We start from the raw sequence: 19,686 nt of genomic DNA, 5'->3' as shown, positions 1-19,686 counted from the left end.
CATGACGAGGGGGTCTGCCTGTCTCGTATAACCCAAACAACGCTCAAAGAACCATGCTGAGCCTTCTTCGGTCCGTATCGCCCTGAGAGGGTGTCAAATCCCATACTGCTGTTTTATCGCTGCTATGATGGGGAAACGACCAGAAGGTGGCCACTCCCCCGCCGGTCTTGGACCTGTCTGTAAAAACCAGATGAAAACTGGCGCATCTATTTCTAAGTTTGAGGAACTTTGCCTTGTAGAGTTATGGTGGTGTACACAACTTAAGCAAGTTCACCAGATTGTCGAGGGCGAGTATGGCCAGAAGGGTTCAGGGGAAGTGTCAGTCAATCGCTCAGCTGAAGCACTGTCCCTTATGTTGAAGCGAATCCCAAGGGGTCGCATCCTCGAGCGAAGCATGTCATAGACAACTCTGTACAGGCCCTCAATAATCATCCAAGTGAGCGGGTGCCCCGGCTTGTCCAAGAACTCAGACTCATAAATGAGGGTAAAGAGGCTCTCTCTGAAGTTTGGGAGGCAAGACCCCCAGCTCACAGCACAGACTGGCTTAGGGGCTGGCCTGAGTGCTCCCAAGATTGTTTGAGACCCTGATAGTAGAGCCTATTCGGTTTTCTCAGGTGGTTTTCCAGGCTGAGGAGTAAGTTATGCAGCAATAGAAGATCCTTGAACAAAGCAGCGAGTTGTAAATTTTTAATAGTGTCTTCCTGTCCGTTCTCCACCTAACATGACAGCAAGTTTCAACAGTGGGAGGGTTTTCCTGCTCTAGATCTCGATAGCATCAGTGTGTGCCTGCCATCTTAACTTTTCACCAAACAGGAGGCCGAGGAACTGCACCATCTCTACCTACACAGAGGTGTGCCCTTCAGGCAGAGTTGAGGGGCCTATGGTCATCAACAAACTGCATTGTCCTTATCTGCGAGAGAACACTGTCATCGATACTGTTTGCAACCACCAAGAAAAGTGCAATGCTCTTCATCGAACCATGGAGATACTGTTCCCCTGAACGTGATCCCTGAAGAGCACGGTTCCAAGCTGATTCAGGACATACGATTCTCCAGGAAACCCTGGAGAAGCAATGACATTTCTATATAATTGCGTACCTCTACATTGTATTATGCAGCTTCTCGAGGTCATCAAAGAACACGGCAAGAGCAGGATGTCTGTTCAGGAATTTGTCCTGAAGGTTGCCCTTGAGGAAACAGGCATGATCCACCATGGAGCGATGCCTAAGTAATCTTGCTTGATACTAACTGTAAAACCCCTTCCTCTCAAGGTGCCAGGTCCGTTGACTGTCTACCCAGATTCCAGGACCTTACTCAAGCAGGTTTTCAACGAAATCGACCCGTAACTCGTAGCCAGACTTGGGCCCCTATCCCTCTAAGGATGCGAGCCTGAGTCCCATATGTTGTTGAACTTGTTCAACAAGTGATCCTTCACATCCTGGTGAAGCTGGCAAAGCATCTCATATGGAATACCGTCCCACTTGGGGCTTGAATTCTTAGTACGCCCCTTTGCGGACTCAAACTCTCCCATCATCAGCAGCATGATGCTTCACTGATGCCTCTACTAAAATCAACCTCAGTATGCCTCGGTTTTCCTTTGCCAGAAACTATTTGAATATGTCGCAGAACTGGACACCACACTGAAGTGCCGTACCAGTTCTTTGGCAACCTTCAAAGCTTCCATCACACTCCCACGATTGTGGTCAATATTGGCACCGATGATGGTTTGGATCAGCCAGATCTTTTCCCATACTTCCCTGGCAGAAGTATGGTAAGTCTTTTTGTTTTGGGACATGGTATGCCTCTCCCTAATTAGATATATTATTTTATACTGGTTTTTAAATAGTGTGGTATTCCATTATTGCATTTAAAAAAAACTATCCAGTAATTGGAGCTATTTTGTGCTGCCTTCAGCTTGATATGATTTAAGACTAAATTATTTTTGAACTTAGCTCTATGATCATTCACCAAACCCAATTGCTTAGGGTTATCATGGTTAGGGAATAAGTCACACATTCTAATATAAACATATATGGTAGAGTAATTTGAATGCATTCTGAAATTGTCTGTATAATTAATACCAATGAATACTTGTACTTATTTGGATGACAAATACCCTGGATAAGAATGGTGCCAAAAGGCATAAGATACAAATTGAAAACATCCATCCCTAAATTTTGAATATATAGTCACAATGAGAAATACAATTTGGCCTTGGGTCTATACGTGCACCATGAACCTTAACTTTATAGTGTCAGGTACTTTTTCCGAATTCTCTTACGTCTCTTAGCAAGATTTTTATTTTGAAATTGTTTAAACGAAGGCCATTTTTGATAAACCAATTTGTCAACTCTTGTAGGCAGTATTCGTTGTCTTTTTGGCTAAGAGACAGAAGTTTTCACTCGTTCGTAAGAATTGAGTGAAGCTTGTATATAAATTCACCGATGGAAAAATTAATGCACCACTGTTAAATTTTATTGTATTTAGGTTTATTCATATTTTGCATACAAAAAATAGGTTTGGTTGTAAAAAATAAGACATTTAAAAAGCAAATGTTTATTACCTAATTAGAAAAAAAATTGAGTAAAGAATAAAAACAATAGAAAATTCAAAATCGAAAAAAAAAGTTTTTGTCCCCTTTAATACCAAGTATTTCCACCTCTGACACGAATCACATCTGTTAAATGCCTTTGCACTCCTTGGAAAAGATTTCTGGTGAAATCCTGAGGAATTCTTTTCCATACATCAAGAACAGCTGTTTCCAACTCTTCTAGGGCGTTAGAACCTGGGATTTGCCATTGTACTTGTCATTTACGTTGATCCCAAATGTGTTCGATTGAGTTCAAATCTGGACTTCGAACTGGCCAAGCACTCAATACTAACTTCATTCATATAGTCATCCACAATACTTCTCTATGGGCCAGGCATTAGCAAGAATCTCTCACCGATGTGGGGGCGAATGACATTCTTCAATTATGTCTTGTAAGTACCTCTGTGAACTTAGAGGTCTTCCTCGCACAACAACCACTTCGGTGCGGTGTCCAAGGAAATGCCACTCTAGAACACCAATGACCCACCGTGGAATGCCACATGAAGAACCATACATCATAGCTTATCTTTCTCCTGAGTGTCTACATATGAAATACCCCCATTTGAAGATTTGAGGCCAATTCTCACCTCAGTGTCTGCAGTCCTGGAATGAATCTATAACCTCTAATCATCTCTCTCGTCCATAGACCTAGGTCAACTCTATCCTGGCCTTCTAGTGTGAAGCCCTGTTTTTCTGAAGCGCTGAAGAGCCCTTCCTATTGTAGAATGATTTACACTCACAATCAGTCTCCTTGCGACTTCGCGCTGGCTATATCCTTCCTCTAATAATCTTATGACCCTTACGCTGTCATACTCACTCAAATGCCTGACTGGAGCCATAGAAAAAGGTTTAAAAATAATAATATCAAATTAAATCAATGAAGGAACAAGATAAGCAATCTTTAGGAGTAGCAGAATGGTATGGCATAATGCTACTTTTTATGCAAATGGGATTAATTGGTATAAAAGTATTCAATTATTTTATGTTTATTTTGATTACGATAGATCCTAATTACTTATAATTAATATAGAAATATAATGTATTTAATTTAAAACTAAATAAATTGAGTGATGTGTTAAATTTGTCCATCAGTGTAGTTATATACATCACCCATTTGGAGACATTACAGTAAGCTTAATAGTATCACAGAGTTTCTTTTAGTATTTAGTATAGTAGTATAATGTACCACATATTCATGTATTATTTACTTTATTCATACAAAATCTAGTCTAAATTAAATTGGTAGAGATTGTCTTAGTCACAAGCAACAAGAAACTTTCCAATTTATTTAATTCATAATTTAAAAAACAATGGGATTTTATTTATATAAACTATTTTAGATTTGAAATAGTAAATGTTTTCCATTAATGATTAACACTCGTACCCTTTGTGTAAGTGAAAATGGATTATTTCATTTGATTTTAATGACATTTAAACTAATTTTTTTCTTGTTTTCTCATTCGTATTCATCTTATGCTCTTGAAAATGGTAATTTTGGAAAGTTCTTATAACTCTTAATAATTTAAACAACAATGCCTTTCAAATATGATAATACAGAAAGAATGAATTCTCCATTTAAAACTTACTTTTAGTTATAATAAATTTATTATTGTTAGGGTCATTAAGGTGGTAAAAGAATTTATACTTTCGGTTTGAAGTCAAATGATTCATAAGTAAAACATTAAGGGAGGTTAAAAAAAGCTAAAACACGAACTTACACGAATATTATTTTGAATGTAGACCCTTGAATTTTATAGTGCTATATTTTAAAATGGAATATCAATAACTCTCGTTTTGGAGAATGGTCTGAAATTATGTTTAATGTTAAATGACAAAGAATTATCTTTTCATTTTTGTTTATTTTGTGTAATTGGCCTTAAGCTATTTTCCATTATATGTATTTAACCAGTTATCAAAAAAAAAAAAAGTTAAAATCTGCCTGGCTATGTCATAGATGCAAAGGCGGTTCAGTTTTTTTTCCTTTTTTTTCTTTTCTTTTAATTAAAGAAACTTCATTATGTTTAAATAAATTCAATTTATTTGTTATTGAAACATATTATGGGCATTTTGATTTGCAGAACTCCACATAGAGCATTGGATGAATGGAGATTTGAAAACACTGTTTAGTAGACAACTCTGAATGATTCTGGCCATAGGTAAATTTTCATTTCTCCCAACAAATTCACGCTTTGATAATACAGTTCATAATGGCACATAATTTTTCTTACATTTCATCTAGTGATGCATCTAAAGACATCCTGTTTTAGTTGCTCATACGTACAAGTATACGTGAGTAGTGCAACCACGAATTGAGAAATGAAGAGTATCAAACTTGAGGTAAACTTTTGTTATTAATTTTTTGTTCCATTCGCCAAACTCCTTTTTCTGTTAAATTCTAACGAGGACATTAATTTTACAATTATTCTTCTATTAGTGGGAGTGGTTTTGCTGTAAAAGTATCTACTTCAAAATCCGTAACTTCTGCTAGAATTCTAGTTTATAATCCTCGAATTTCTATATATTTTTTCTGCCTGACCCCAAGGAAGAGGCAATTAAAGTAATATTAAGATTTGTATATATACAAGATCTTTTTTATTTTGGTATTGTGTATATATTCATTATTACTTGTACGCTGGTGATTTCTGTCACTAAATATCTGCTCTTTCCTAAATTAAAATGTTTAAAATTAAATCCATTATATTTCGTGGTCCGATTGACCAAATAACTTCTTTCAATTAATTAATCTTTTTTGTGTAAGGTATTGATCTGAAGGTTGTGGATTCGAATCCCGCTCGTGACACTAGCTTTTTCATTTCAATCAATATCTTACATAAAAAGTTTAAAATTAAATTGATATAAAAATCTGATATGGGTCTGTAAAAAAAGAACATGAGTATAGTCAGCATATGTCGTACAAATTTTTTTATCCCAGTAATTTATCCATTACGTTTTACTTTATAAGCTAACGATGCCAATAGTGGACACCTTAAGAGAATGTTGGCAGTTTTCACCCCCTCTAGAGGACAGGCAAAGGAATGCGATTTATAACTAGCCAGTTAGAAAAGACCTTCAAATAATTATAAAAATTGGTCCGAGTTTTCTATCCGTTTTCTGATTCATCTAACCCCCAGGAACAGAGGGTGGCTCTAACTTTTCTGCTGCATTAGTATTTATCAATTCTTTTTCATTGCTATTAACATGATAGTAAATGTTGTTATCTTCTGTAATAGCCAGTAAACAATTGTTTTTTGTTTAAAAAAAGGGAGTTTCATTTGAATACTTCCTACCTGTGCGCTTTGAGATAATGTGTAAACCACTAGTTTAAGCTGTACAGATACTCTACTAATGGTTATATTTTGAGCAATTCGTTTTGAGATGCTTGAGTTTCTCCTTAAAAATCCCTGAAACTAAGTTCTGCCAGAGCGACCATCAACAAAATTATTTTTTCTTTTCATATCCTTAAGATTACTACGCTATTAAGATATGTTATGTAAGATGTGTTATCTTGTTGTACAGAGAAAACAGCACTGGCAGTTGCTGAAATCCGTTTTACTAATTTCTACTAATTTTATTTCTTCATTTTTGAAAAGAACTGGTGAAGATCCCATTTTTTAAAAGTCAGTATTACCACTTTTATCAATGAAACTATGTAAGCTCGTCCTTGTACATTATGCTTTTTAGCTGATGTAGAAAGTGGCACTTACTGATTGTTGTTGCTAAATGCTATGCAAGTTATCAAGACGTCATAATTGGCTCCACAGTCCACCTAATTCCAGCTTTGATTTGGAGAGGCAATCATTTTCAAATTTTGAGTGCAAAGTTTCCACTAACGGTTCAGATGACTCATTTCCAGCATTTTTTTTTTCAATTATACTACTTTCAATTACGGTTCAATTTTTACATTGTACTAATTCTATGGAAAGAAGGTTGAACAGAAAAGTTAGCACGAGTGGGACTATTGGATACTCTGATACTCTACTACTGAATATTGTGGCATTTGGCCCACGAGACGCCATGTCAACGTACAATTATTTTAAATTTCCTCCATTATTATAAAACAGCTGCTCAACATTCAACGTAATTAACAACAAGGGATGTTATCGATGTGGGTAACATTATTAATTGTCTATTTATTTTTATTTCATTATCTTAATTGTTACATTTTTAATATACATTTTGTGCAAAGAAGGTTGAGATGAAACTCAATGACATCTAGCCCCTGGTCTGATTCCCAGGATTATTTAGACTTTGATAGTGAAAAGTCTACCTCGTCCGATTTTTTAAAGATTGCTCAGTGAACGAAGGACAGAGTGCAATAGAAGCCTCGATTCATTTCTGCAATAAACTCATAGTAAACAACTTCAGATTAAAAAAAAAAATCTGATGCGATATTTTTCTCGAAGGGTCTTCATGAATTCTCCCCTAGCATTGCAGTTTGTGCATGGCTGAGTTGTATGCGATTGGGCATGCCCTTGGAGTTTTACAGTTCAGTGATGATTCATCATGCTTTTGTTGAAATGTCTCAGAAAACCCGTAGTTGTACCTGAGGCAGCATACGCCGGTATGATCAACCCTCCAGACCTTTCTCTCTCAATCCAACTCGCTGATGCTAAATGAGCAGTAAAGGATATAGCAAAGAAAAGGTGGAGGCGTCAGTGGACTTGGTTGTCCGAGGCGGTCGAAAAGTGGCCCCCACAGAGTCCAAATTGCAGAAGTATCATCCAAATCTGACTCAGAATCAGCCATATGTGTTTGACTCAAAATTTGCAGTTTCCCACTTAATTTAATGGTGTCACTCCTTGGCTCCCTATAGAGAGCAAGTAGGAATACCACCTGAATAATTGGGCTCGGGTTTCCAATTTTTGAAGGAAACTGGCATTTCTATAAATATAGATTTGTTTTATCGCAGTTAATCTTATAATTATCATTATATATTTTTTTATTATTGTATATGTAACCAGTTTGGTGATCTATTCTTTGTGAATATGTGTACAAGAGCGTCGATGGTGTAATATCGAGTACACCATCGACCTTAATGAATGAAATAGACTACTTTGTGTGTGTAGTTATTTATATTGAGCACTCCGTCACCCAACTTGAGAATATGTAAGTAAAAACACAATGTATTTAAGAATGAGTGGTGTGTTTAGGTTAAAACTGCATGCGTAGGGGCTCAAATGACCTCATCAGCAGCCCCTGGAACTTCATCGGTGGTTTGGACCGAAGTCTGACCCCGGACTACCAAAACGTTGTTGTAGGTGATTCATTAACATTTATTTGTAATTTGTTGAAGTCATGAGGAGCGGTCATTATATTTGTAATTGAAAAGTGAGGCTTATTGTTGTTGTCTCTATATTTTTTCCATTGTCTGCTTTATCTTGTAGTTGATGTAGGTATCTAATTTAGACGATAAAAAGTTTTCTTTAATAAATATTTATGGAATTTTTTTTGTATGATCAAAAACAAAAATATTATTTATAATCTTTTCCTATATGGATGGTTTTAACTTGTATGAATAATTACTTTCACAGCTTATTCATTTATAGAACGTGTTGCAGTCTTATTAATTCATTTAACAAAAAGTTATACATTTTTAACTTCAAATTAACCCCTTTTAACTTTGAGTTAACGTTTTGAATTTCAAATTTAACCCTTTTCAACTTAAAATTAACTTTTTTATTTCAAATTATCCCTTTTTAACTTCAAATTAACTTTTTTTTTTAAATTTCAAATGAACTCTTTCTTCAAAGCATTAAAAAACTTTGGAAATGGTAAGAAATATGAGCGTGTAAAGTAAAATTCCTTCTTGGAAGATCACATGAAAATTAATTACAATTAAATTTAATAATTAGAGACCTGATCGTTTTTANATTATTTTGATTAAAGAACATTGCTTTAAAGTAACTAGTTTCTTTTTTTTTGTTTAATACCAAAATCCTGCATTATTTTCCGGACAACCCAATAATTTAATTTTTTTAAAATATAAATGGGTTTTATCTAAAATACCACATGAAAATTTTACAATTACTATTAAAACTAAAATTAAATATATGTATGTAAAAATAAGTAATACTTCTATTAATTCTAGATTTTTTAAAAATATAAAATACGTGAGTATAATTATTTTATATTTTGAAAAAAAAATCTAGAATGAGTGGAATAAATAATCATTTGTTTTTATATAACATAATTTCAATTGTAATTAATTTGTATGTATTTGTTATGTATTTATTTTTTCAATTCACGAATTAAAGGAAACATTCTGTATTTTTATATCTAATTTTATATGCCATTTTATTTTAATTTTCATATGGCCTTATAAGAACCCACTTATATTACATTTAAAACAAATTCCAAAATAAAGTCGTTTTACTTTGCTTGCTTACATTTGCATCTCCTGAGTTTTTTTAATGTTTTAAAGAATGGGGTTAATTTGAAATTAAAAAAAGGTTAATTTGAAGTTGAAAAAGGTTAAATTTGATATTCAAGAAGTTTATTTGATATTAAAATGATAGTTTGGTGTGTATTTAATTGTATTTTAAAAAGGGATGAGGACAATTAGGAAGGAATAAAACGTCAGTTAGTAATTTAAAAGGTTAACAAATATTGGACATTATTCACAATTTCAAAATGTATGGTTACAAAATATTCAATATTAACTTGTGGTGATTAGTGACTGTTAGTCGACGATTATTCAGAAATCGTGAGATGCGGTCTGGTGTGACGTAGGTTTTAGAAAAACATTTTCTTTATCGTCCCAACGTTTCAGTCTTTATTGATATCATCTTCAGGGCCTGGGATTTACAAACATTGTTTAAATTTAACAAATACATGTAGGATGTGGAAAAAAGTGAATTTATGCAATATTTAATATTAACCTTCCTTGTTTTCATCACAATTCTGAATTTTGTCCCAAAGTTAAATATAATTTATGTTTTACTGAAAGCAGGTCTATTTACATAACTATCAAATCGTTCCATATCATAATGTATATTTTGTTGTTATATACATGTTTTTTAGTGTTAGTGAATAGTTTGTCATGTTTCCCCATTCACTAATAATTTACACAAATTAAATTGTTCTAAAACATTTCTCATTTAAAATCACAATTGTGAGTATTCAAACTGTCTCCACTGTTTTTGTTGTAAATAAACAAATGTTATTAAACACTTTCAGGTCCAGGTCCGGAATGTGGTACAAAATGTGCAAATGGAGGTTGGTGTTTCAGATAAAAAAGGGAAAAAAATTTAAAAATAAAAAAGAAAGAAAAGAAAATAGCAATAAATAATAATAATACTCCTTCTTTTTGAAGATTATAATTGTAATATTAAAGTTCCTCATTCGTTGATATACAAATTAAGCTAAACCTCTCTTCCTCTCAAATTTTTTCATTCTTCTATGGCAAAAAATAATTCAAATCGTTTCAGGTCCTGATCCAGAATGCGATAAAAAGTGTGCCAATGGAGGTTGGTGCAATCATGACAAAATCTGCGTATGTAGAGAAGGATATATGGGCCAGTATTGCCAGACTGCGTTATGCTATCCTCAGTGTATGAACAATGGTACTTGCACTGCCCCGGGTACTTGCACATGTCCTTCAGGCTTCCAAGGGCGACACTGCGAAGGGGGTAATTGTGAACATATTCAACTTATAGATTTATTACCTGAATAAATTAAATTAACAACATAATTGCTAAAATATGTCCTATTTATGGCTGTATTGCAAGTGTTTCTATCCTATTTATAAAACAAATATAAAACAGAGTAAATAAAAAATTGAAAATACTTTCTTAATTAATATGATTACAATTCTGTCAACTTTGGGTTTAAAATTGTATTGTCGTGTCTTGCCCACTGAAGTCCCAGGGCAATCGACAACTAGTCAAAAAGACAAAAAAAAAAAAATTTAAACATGGGCTTGATGTCCAACTAAATTTTGCGTTACACACAAGTGGTCAGAACCACTTTAAAGTACTTGTTCCCTGAATTATTGGTTATACAGAAAATGATGCAGGTTTTTTTTTTCCAGTTACTCTTCTATACAATAAACTGTTTACATTTTATGTATTATTTTTTGTATGAATGTCAACACTTTATAATCCTCTTCCAACCAAAAATGTTTGTATACCTCAAGAGCATTTCGTTACTTGAGAATAATTCAGTTTTACTAAGTTGTCAATGCATGATTTTTGCATAATTTCATTTAATGGAGTTTAAACTCAGTCAAAATGGTGCCCAAAAGGCTGGAAACATTAATGAAGTCTGGGGTGATGGCAGTGTGACTTCTTTACATTCTTCTAATATTTAATAATAGTTTATTTTATTTTTTTAAAATAATTATTGAAAAGATTTCTTCTTCTGACAGACATTACTGAAGAAAATAAATTCAACAAATACGTAGGCCGAGTCATATAACACCTTACTCGGTGATTCAACTTTGTCACAAGTTTTTCTAATTCTCAAGGATATTTAAGTCTGAGCTTTTTTAGTTAAATTTAAATCATAAAAAAATCACTACTTCTACAGCCACCTCCTGGCCAATGGTGGTATTCCTCAATCTCACAGAAATTGTTTTTCCTATTTTAATAATAAAAACTGAAATAATAACACAATTACATTTTATTTTTATATTTGGTCATTACAAAAACATACAATGAAAACATACAAAAAAAAACATACAGAGAAAGATAGGACCAATTATAGTCAATTTTCACAAACTAACATCGTTTTTTTGTTTTGTTTTTCAATACGCATAAGTATTTGCCATTTGATGATTATCACAACTTTAACTATAAATATTTAAACTTTAAATCTTCTTTGATATCTCGATTGCAGTTTTACATCCAAATTTGATAACAGCCGTAAGTACTTCGTAAAATGGTGCTTCGAGAGCTCCATATTTAATTCCGATGTTGTGGTGCTCTTGCTCTTCATCACGAAATTTTGTTATTACCTTGAAATTAAAATATATAATTAATTTTTTTATTTTATCATTGACAACTAATAAAATTTTGACTGTGGTTATATTATGCATACTGTATATTTTACGATTTGTCAGATTTCCTCTTGTGGTCTGCTGGTTAATGAACCTGTAATTCGATCGTTATTGACGATCACAGACCATCTCAGTGAGGATAGGCAAAGTAAAATAATTAGTAACAATCAAATTACATGCTTTACAATCTAGCTGTTTTTTTTTTTTTTTTTTTTTTTTTTTAAGGATTACGGATGAATGATTTTAAAAATCCTTTCCTCCACTGTGACCTATGTAGATCTATTTGGAACCTATAAATTATAATCATATCTTTAAACAGTTTATTTTTCCGCACTTTCCTTTGTGCCTCTTATGGGACGCTGTACATTGACAAAGGATATGTGCTGATGTCTCTGGTTTCACCTGACATGAGTCTGCATGTTTCTGTCTCTTTTTTGCCCATCTTCTTTAGGCAGTAGTTAAGATGGCAATGGCCGGTATAGAGGCCTCTACTTTTCCTCAAATCCTACCTGTTGAGAAAGAAGAGTTCCTTCGCCTTACTTTTTGAGAGATTTATAACTTTCTTAGCTTTCCTCACACGAGTTTTTCTTTCTCAAGCCATTTTTCTAATTTCAACTTCAGCACACACTCCGATGCACCTAATTGTGGTTCTGAGCCCAGGCTGCGAGGGCTGTCCCTTTTTTGGTTAGTTGCAGTCTGATCATTTTCTTCTGTACCTGTACCCTTTCGGAAGGGTCTGTCAAAGTTGAGTTTTTCTCTCATTTTGAAGTAGATCTGTCGGCTTTTGTACACAAATATGTAAGGAAGGTGAGTGCAGTTTCCAACGCTGTAGTGGGGGGGCAGGTATGCATTGCCCCTTTTATATTAATTTCCGGTTTTTATGCAAAGACTGTTGAGAAGAGAAATTAGTGTCATGAACGGGATTCGAATCCATGACCTTGGGCTAAATACACCAGTGCACTAACCACTTGAGCTAGCAGGACTTTGATTCCCTGAGACACCAACTTCTCTCAACCAGCTATTATTTAAATGTACTCTTTACCGCCAATAATTGCTTTTATATCAAGAGACAAGACAAGTTCTGTATCCTTGTTCATTGTTTTTGGCCGCTATACTACAGCTGTGTGACTAGGGGTTTTGGTATATAACCAATACACCATCCTTGGGTTTATTCCACAATTTTTGAAGCATAATCTCTCACCAATGCTTAGTAGAACCTTGTCTTTATGCAGAACATGCTTTCAATGTATCTAAGCATCTTGTTTTTATCTTTTGAATTTTCTGATGGTTGAACATGAGTAATTTTTTCAATGTAAAACAATCTTTTTCTCTTGATTTTGCTTAAGAGTTGCCTTCCTCTAGTAACTAATGACAATATTTTATAATTTGATCCTTACCGATGATCTTAATTTACCTACTGGATTGTCAGATGTGTATTTCCTTTGATTTGATTTAATTTTCAATGTCATGCCGTGCTTGACTTATTGAAGATTGTGAGACAGACCAGCCCAGCTAGGATAGGTAAACAAAAATGATCGGTAAGAATCAAATTACAGGTAGAAGGTTGGCTATTGGATTTAAATTATTAAAATTTGTAAAATATCCAGTATTTGTCAATGCAAACTTAAAACTAAAACTGTATCTGATTGTGAATAATACTATTTACCCTTTTATGATATCTTGACTTATAATAATCAATTAAACTGCTATCATTTTGAACATTCTGATTTGATGATTCATTCCAAGAAAGCAAATTTGTTTTCTTAAAATCTGGATATAATTTTTTAAAATGAAGATTAGGTTTTCCAATAATGAAATCTAAACTTGCAGGTTAGAATTTGGAACAATTTTGTTGATTTTAATTTTTTTTTTTGATGATTTATTATTATTGTTTTGTTAATATAGTGACAAATAAAATTGTATAATAAATCACCCATAAAACAATATCTTCCATAAATATTTTTCATTTTTAATTCAAGGTTTTCTATGTAAATGTATAAAGTTATGTTAAAACATATTTAAGATGAACAGGAAAAAAAAATAATAGAAAAAAAAATACCTTAAGCAATTCCTCCTTAGAATCAGAACTGCTGTTCTTCTCTAGTAGATAGCGAAGTTGTTCGTTATAATGATCGACGATGACCGATTCCACAGCTACAGTACAAGCCATTGCACCTTTTTTACCCAACAAAGCGGAACCTAACAAAAGTCCTCATGTTTATTCAAATTAGACTAATGTTCGTTAAAAAATTTCCACCTGCGCCTAGCATAAATCCCATTGCATCCCACAAAGGGAGTAGTGCAGTTGGTCTCACTCTATGTTTGACTATTAACTCTTCAAAGGTCTTTTTGTGAACGATTTCTTGCTCCCACATCTTTTTGATCATCGGTCCGGCAGTAGTGTTGCCTAAACATAAATTTACAACAAAATTTGAAGAAAAAAACTTGTTTTTAAATTAAGTGCTAATATAATAAAAAATATATGAAGTACAGAGAAACTTGTTTTGAAGATGATAGTACTAATCTTGAGAATATACCTAGTACTGCCATTTGCCCTGCATAAATTCTGTCTGCGCCGAATTCGCCGGCGTGATCCACTCTGATAATACTGTCAACATCTTCCTCAACGCGTTTTTGGAATGTAGGTTTAGGTTTCACATCAGCTGAAGCGCTTTGCATTCCTCTTTGCCCGATGATAGTGAGCGGGCGAATAGTTCTTGAGACAAACATGACTGTTTTTCTTCAACCTTAAAAACATCTTTTATAAATATAATTATTTACTATTATGATTATCAATTTTATATTAATTACTTCTAAATTGAATGAAAATAAAACAGATTTTTTTTTAATATAAGTTTTCCTCGCTTGCAGGTATTTGCAGTCAGAAATGTGAAAACGGAGGAAAATGCGTGCAAAAGGATTCTTGCGATTGCCCTAAAGGCTTTTATGGCTTAAGATGTGAATTCTGTGAGTAATTCAATATACACATTTAACTGACAGCTGCAACTCCTCAATAGTACATTTTTTAAATTAAATCGCAATCACGCTTTTTAGAAAAATTTCAAAACTTCTCACATGCACATAAAATGTTAATTAATTATTATATGTTGAGGTGTTTTTTGTTTTGTTTTTTTACAGCAAAATGCATTATCCCATGTGTCAACGGTGGCCGATGCAAGGGAATAAATAAGTGCAGATGTCCAAGTGGTTTCCGTGGCGATCACTGCGAAATAGGACGAAGATTACCTCAAAAGGGCACTTGCATGGTGTCGTGTAAACATGGAGTCTGCCTTCATAACGACACTTGTTTATGCGATAGTGGCTGGGGAGGAAGACTTTGTCAGACAAGTAAGTTAACGGTTTGTCAATTTTAACCCTTTGTGGACAGAGTCACTTCGACAAGGGGTAAATGCGAGCAGTTTAGAAACATATAACGGTTTATAAAAGCTAAAACTTTATTTAGATCTGACAAGAAAACATGTTTGAACAGTCTGCCATTCAACCTTTCTGCTCTCACCAAAAGTTAATGAAGTTTTCTTTGATGATTTGAAATAATCAATATCTGTGAACAACTCTTGAGACCGACGTAAATTGTATTTTTTTGTGTGGAATGATTTTGCAACATTCTTCCATTCGTTGTCGAAGATTTCATAATTTTTATCAATTTTCAGTTCATCACTATCTGATTTTTCATTGAAACTATTCTGCTTTTGTGTGATGCACTTTCATTCGTTAAAAAACAAAAAAACCAGACACTTGTATTTATTAGATTATTTTCCATGATAACTAGGTATAAAGATTAACATAAACGCAGCATTAATAATGAAATACTTTATGTCTTGCCTCTTTTACTTAAGTTTCCCCTGTATTTTTAGTTAGTATGTGAACAGGTCCATTTGATTTTATATATTCTTATTTTTATTATTATTTTTTATAATCTATTAAAAAAAAAAATCAGTTCTTATAAAGGCGAGTAATTTATTTTGGCAACAACTTCCAGTATACGTATTTCCTATTTATGCCGTCAATGATTTGTTTGTTAATTATGCACACTTTTATCAATAAAACTCATGAATTTCTGATCATGTTTAACGTGGTTTATGTGAAAATAAGTATGCTTTAATTAATATAATTATAAAAATACACATAGTTTGAAATAAACGCCAAATGCAAGTGTCCGGTTTTTGTCATTCAGTGTATAAAAGACTCAGTCATCATTCCACATCGTGAATTTACAAGATAATACCTGAAACTTCTCTAATTCCCTTTAAAAAACAAAAGTAATACAGTTTAATCCGTTATTCCCATGTGTATTTTATTCAAAAAGATAAATGCGAGAACCAATTTATAATATATGTGTATTATTAAGCCACTATTTGCCAACACTCATTCCCAAAAGGATGGTGGAGAGAGAGAGAGAGATATTCTTACTCTTTGATGTTAAATTTTGATAAATATTTACTTACTTAAATTCACTAATTTCGTGGTCCGCTTGACCAATTAATATATTACAATTAATTAAGGTTTTTAGTTAAGATAAAAAAGTCAATGGCACGAGCGGGATTCGAACCCACGACCTTCGGCTAAATACGCTGCCTCTCTACCACTTGAGCTATCGTGGCTTCGATCCACTCGGACACTAACTTCTCATCTCAACCCCACCTTTTGAATTTTCCCTCCTTTTTGCCATTTTTATCTTAACTAAAAACCGTAATTAATTGTAATATATTAATTGGTCAAGCGGACCACGAAATTAGTGAATTTAATGATTTAAAATGAAGTATACTTCACTAAAGCTCTCTGTGGCCATTTCATTTGTCGTTGAGAATCTAATCCGATTACACGACATTTGAAAAATGGCAAAAAGGAGGGAAAATTCAAAAGGTGTGGTTGAGAATGGGAAGTTGGTGTCCAAGTGGATCGAGGTCACGATAGCTCGAGTGGTAGAGCAGCGGCGTATCTAGCCAAATCCCGCTTGTGCCATTGACTTTTTTTTATCTTAACTAAAAACCTTAATTAATTGTAATAAATATTTACGTTTTGTTTCAGGAACGCATGTAAAGGGATCTGTGCCATTGTATTCAGATGAATATTCATCGGAAAGCTTTTAAGTTAGCGTGCAATAACGTAGACATCGCTCATAAAATAACTCAAATGTTTAGATATTAAAAACAAAAAAGCAAATACCTAAATGCCATATTTTTGTACATTTGTATATAAAAATTAAGGATCTAATATATTTTCAAATTGTATATTTTGTAACAAATTAAATCTTTGTATTGAGTATAAATATGTAAATTTATAAATTGAAGAAAAAAAATTGAATCTAAATTTTTTTATGTATTATACGTATGATTTGTATTGATCTAGGCATATGCATACAAATTGTGATCTAAAAAGACTTTTATATTGGCACTGTTGATCTAATTGTAATAAATTAAATTAGCTTTAAATGTTCATTATTGGTAAACAAACCTTTGATCAATTTATCACTACTTGAACGCAAACAATCTACTGTGAGATTTCTTCATCGACTGACGGGGCAGGGGCATACAGGTGCATTGAAGATGGCAAAAAGCCAATACGAGTTTGGCATAACCAGTACTTTTATCCTTACTTGTGTAGGTCTGCCTATTACTAAATGTTAGATGCATTTTGGCATCTTCATTGTGTCTACATAAGTAAGGGAGGAAGCAAAAAAAAAAAAAAAAAAAAGCTGATGACACAGCTGTCCTATCAGTTAGAAATGTATCCATGCAAACAATTGCAGATGGCAGTCAACAGCATCCATGACTGGACAGATACTTGAATGGTCAAAATAAACGACCAGAAATCCGTACAAGTAACTTTCACATATAAAAAATTAATACATTTGTAGACAAACCAATTGTCTTCATTGGTAAAGTAGTTCCATCCTAGAATTCAGTTAAATATTTAGGCGCAATAGATAAAAAATTAAATTGGAAAGAACATATCAAAAAGGAAAGGAAAGAACTTGATTTCATATACTGCCAACTTTATTGGTCGTTGGAAGGAATGCCTGGTTATAAATACAAAATAAAATCATAATTTACGATCACATATTACAACCAATATGGATTTATGGTATGTATACAACGTGCCAATGCTCCTTGGTATGTTCGCTATAGATTACATACAGAGATTTGAACATCCCCCACTTGACATCCTTCCGATCAAAAGACCTCTGACGAATCGTCAAGTGTCTTACTATGTCACTAATCTTACTATCCACAACAGAGCTCAACACCCCATTTGTCAACAAACTGATCCGTTCCCAATTCCAAAAGTTTTACACCAAAATTGTGAAGCGTTCCCTATGGATTGAGCCCTCTGTAGCCATTCCCATCCCATGAATCCACCATGTCACCTTAATCGACGATGACGACAAGACCTCCTTGCCACTTAAATCCTAACACTGAGTGCCAGCGTTAGCTGGTTTCTCATGGTGTGTGCCCTCAATAAAAAAGTCAGTGTCACAAGCAGGATTCAAACCCACCACCTTCGGCTAGATACGCCACTAATTTATCACTTGAGCTATCGTGACTTTGACCCTCTCGGACACTAACTTCCCATCTCAACCCCACCTTTAGAATTTTTCAGTGAGAGGATCGTAGTCACGATAGCTCAAGTGGTAGAGTAGCGGCATATCTAGCCGAAGGTCGTGGGTTCGAATCCCGCTCGTGACGCTGCCCTTTTTATCTCAACTAAAATCTTAATTAATTGAAAGATATTAATTGGTCAAGCGGACCACGACGAGTGAATTTAATAAGTTTAATTGAAGTACACCTTCACTAAAGCTCTCCGTGGCCATTTCATTTGTCGCCGAGAATCAAACAGATTACACGACATTTGAAAAATGGCAAAAAGGATGGAAAATTCAAAAGGTGAAGTTGAGATGGGAAGTTAGTGTCCGAGTGGATCGAAGTCGCAATATCTCAAGTGGTAGAGCAGCAGCTAGCTGGCCAACTAGCCAAAGGTTGTGGGTTCGAATCACGCTCGTGACACGACTTTTTTATCTCAACTAAAAACCTTAATCAAATAATTGGCCAAGAGGACCACGAAAACTAGTGAATTGGCATTAATGTTAGTGCTGAGAGAAAAATCTTTGCAATCACATTTGTAATATGCATAGGGTACAAATATAATGAAATAATTTTTAAAAAATTTTGCATCATTTTGGCCTTGCAATTTTCATCTACTTTTTCCGAAAAAATTTCTCCTCAGAACTTGCGAAAGCTTGTCTCTGCTCTTCGGCTAGTGTGATTGAAGTAAAGTATTTTATACTCTCCCCAGTTGCTTGTTATTTTGCTTCTTTTGAAGGCTTTCCTGGTTTCGGCTCTCAGCCTACCGGAGTGGTTCTTGTTTCCTTCTGAATTCTTTCACAAGGCAATCCTGAGAGTTCTGTACTGCAATCAAATTCATTGTAGATCTTTGGCATTTTTTCACTGTTGGTGTCAAGGTTGTGTTGGATTATCTAATTAAAACAATATATGTTCAGACGACTCTTCTTGACAGCATGTTTCCGTCTCAGTTTTAATTTAATAATCGCTCCCTTCACGCCGATTTTTTTTTATTGCCTGGCCTGAGATTCTTAGTTTATATTATTTTTTTTTTTAAATGTTTATATCGCTTTTCATGTATAGCTGATTGATAATTCTTTTGAATCAGTGGATCTTTTTTTTCACACTTGGAAAAGATTACAAAGTAAGAATTGAAGGATTTCACCCCGCCGATAAGAGAAACAAAGAGATGTTTGTTATAAAATGGTAAAATACAAAATTAAACTGTCTGTGAAATATGTTTTTGAACGAGGTCTGAATCATAAGATTTCCATCTCCGATTGGTGACTTTTAACATAAAAGCTTACCTTTCTTTTCAACAAATTGTCTCTCCTGACAAATCCTCCAGAGTCTTGTCGAGGATTTTGAGTTTTTTTTTTCTTGTCCTTTTTTTCCCCTCCCTGAATTTAATTATTTTGAACCGGCTTTGATTGTCAAACGGACGATCGCTAAACAATTGAAACTCGACGCTTGTTTACTCACACAACGTGATTAATGATAACGTTTTGATAAGAAGATTGG

The 19,686-nt window shown here is 33.8% G+C and overlaps 2 protein-coding genes across 3 annotated transcripts in view; one reads left to right on the top strand and one right to left on the bottom strand.

The window, feature by feature from the left end:
• LOC106672426 (protein shifted) overlaps positions 1-17,037 on the top strand; it is a 27,657-nt gene extending 10,620 nt beyond the window's left edge. Inside the window, exons 5-9 of one of the 2 annotated variants that reach the window (XM_014403845.2) lie at positions 9,766-9,804; positions 10,017-10,217; positions 14,456-14,551; positions 14,723-14,932; positions 16,634-17,037. In XM_014403845.2, coding sequence (XP_014259331.1) covers positions 9,766-9,804; positions 10,017-10,217; positions 14,456-14,551; positions 14,723-14,932; positions 16,634-16,695 — 608 coding nt within the window. In that variant the 3' untranslated portion in view covers positions 16,696-17,037. The remainder of the gene's footprint in view (positions 1-9,765; positions 9,805-10,016; positions 10,218-14,455; positions 14,552-14,722; positions 14,933-16,633) is intronic. The other variant, XM_014403856.2, reaches the window with a different exon arrangement.
• LOC106672432 (5-demethoxyubiquinone hydroxylase, mitochondrial) lies at positions 11,242-19,686 on the bottom strand. The gene is made up of 5 exons (XM_014403871.2): positions 19,473-19,686; positions 14,122-14,331; positions 13,842-13,991; positions 13,644-13,783; positions 11,242-11,542 (listed from the first exon to the last, which is right to left on the bottom strand). Exons 2-5 carry the CDS (start codon positions 14,312-14,314, stop codon positions 11,396-11,398), a joined length of 630 nt encoding a protein of 209 aa, XP_014259357.1. The 5' UTR covers positions 14,315-14,331; positions 19,473-19,686; the 3' UTR covers positions 11,242-11,395.

Source organism: Cimex lectularius, unplaced genomic scaffold, assembly GCF_000648675.2.
Source record: "Cimex lectularius strain Harlan isolate CLEC.00 unplaced genomic scaffold, Clec_2.1 scaffold313, whole genome shotgun sequence".
Classification (NCBI taxonomy): Eukaryota; Metazoa; Arthropoda; class Insecta; order Hemiptera; family Cimicidae; genus Cimex; species Cimex lectularius.
The sequence above is the reverse complement of the archived record's forward strand: the minus strand, read 5'-3'. Positions and strand labels throughout refer to the sequence as shown.

Coding starts and splice junctions, on each gene's coding strand:
- LOC106672432 (XM_014403871.2), bottom strand. CDS start 14,314: ATGTTTGTCTCAAGAACTATTCGCCCGCTCACTATCATCGGGCAAAGA. Junction 13,784..13,841: donor GGGATTTATGCTAGGCGCAG/GTGGAAATTTTT, acceptor GACTTTTGTTAG/GTTCCGCTTTGTTGGGTAAA. Junction 11,543..13,643: donor CTAAGGAGGAATTGCTTAAG/GTATTTTTTTTT, acceptor TTTAATTTCAAG/GTAATAACAAAATTTCGTGA.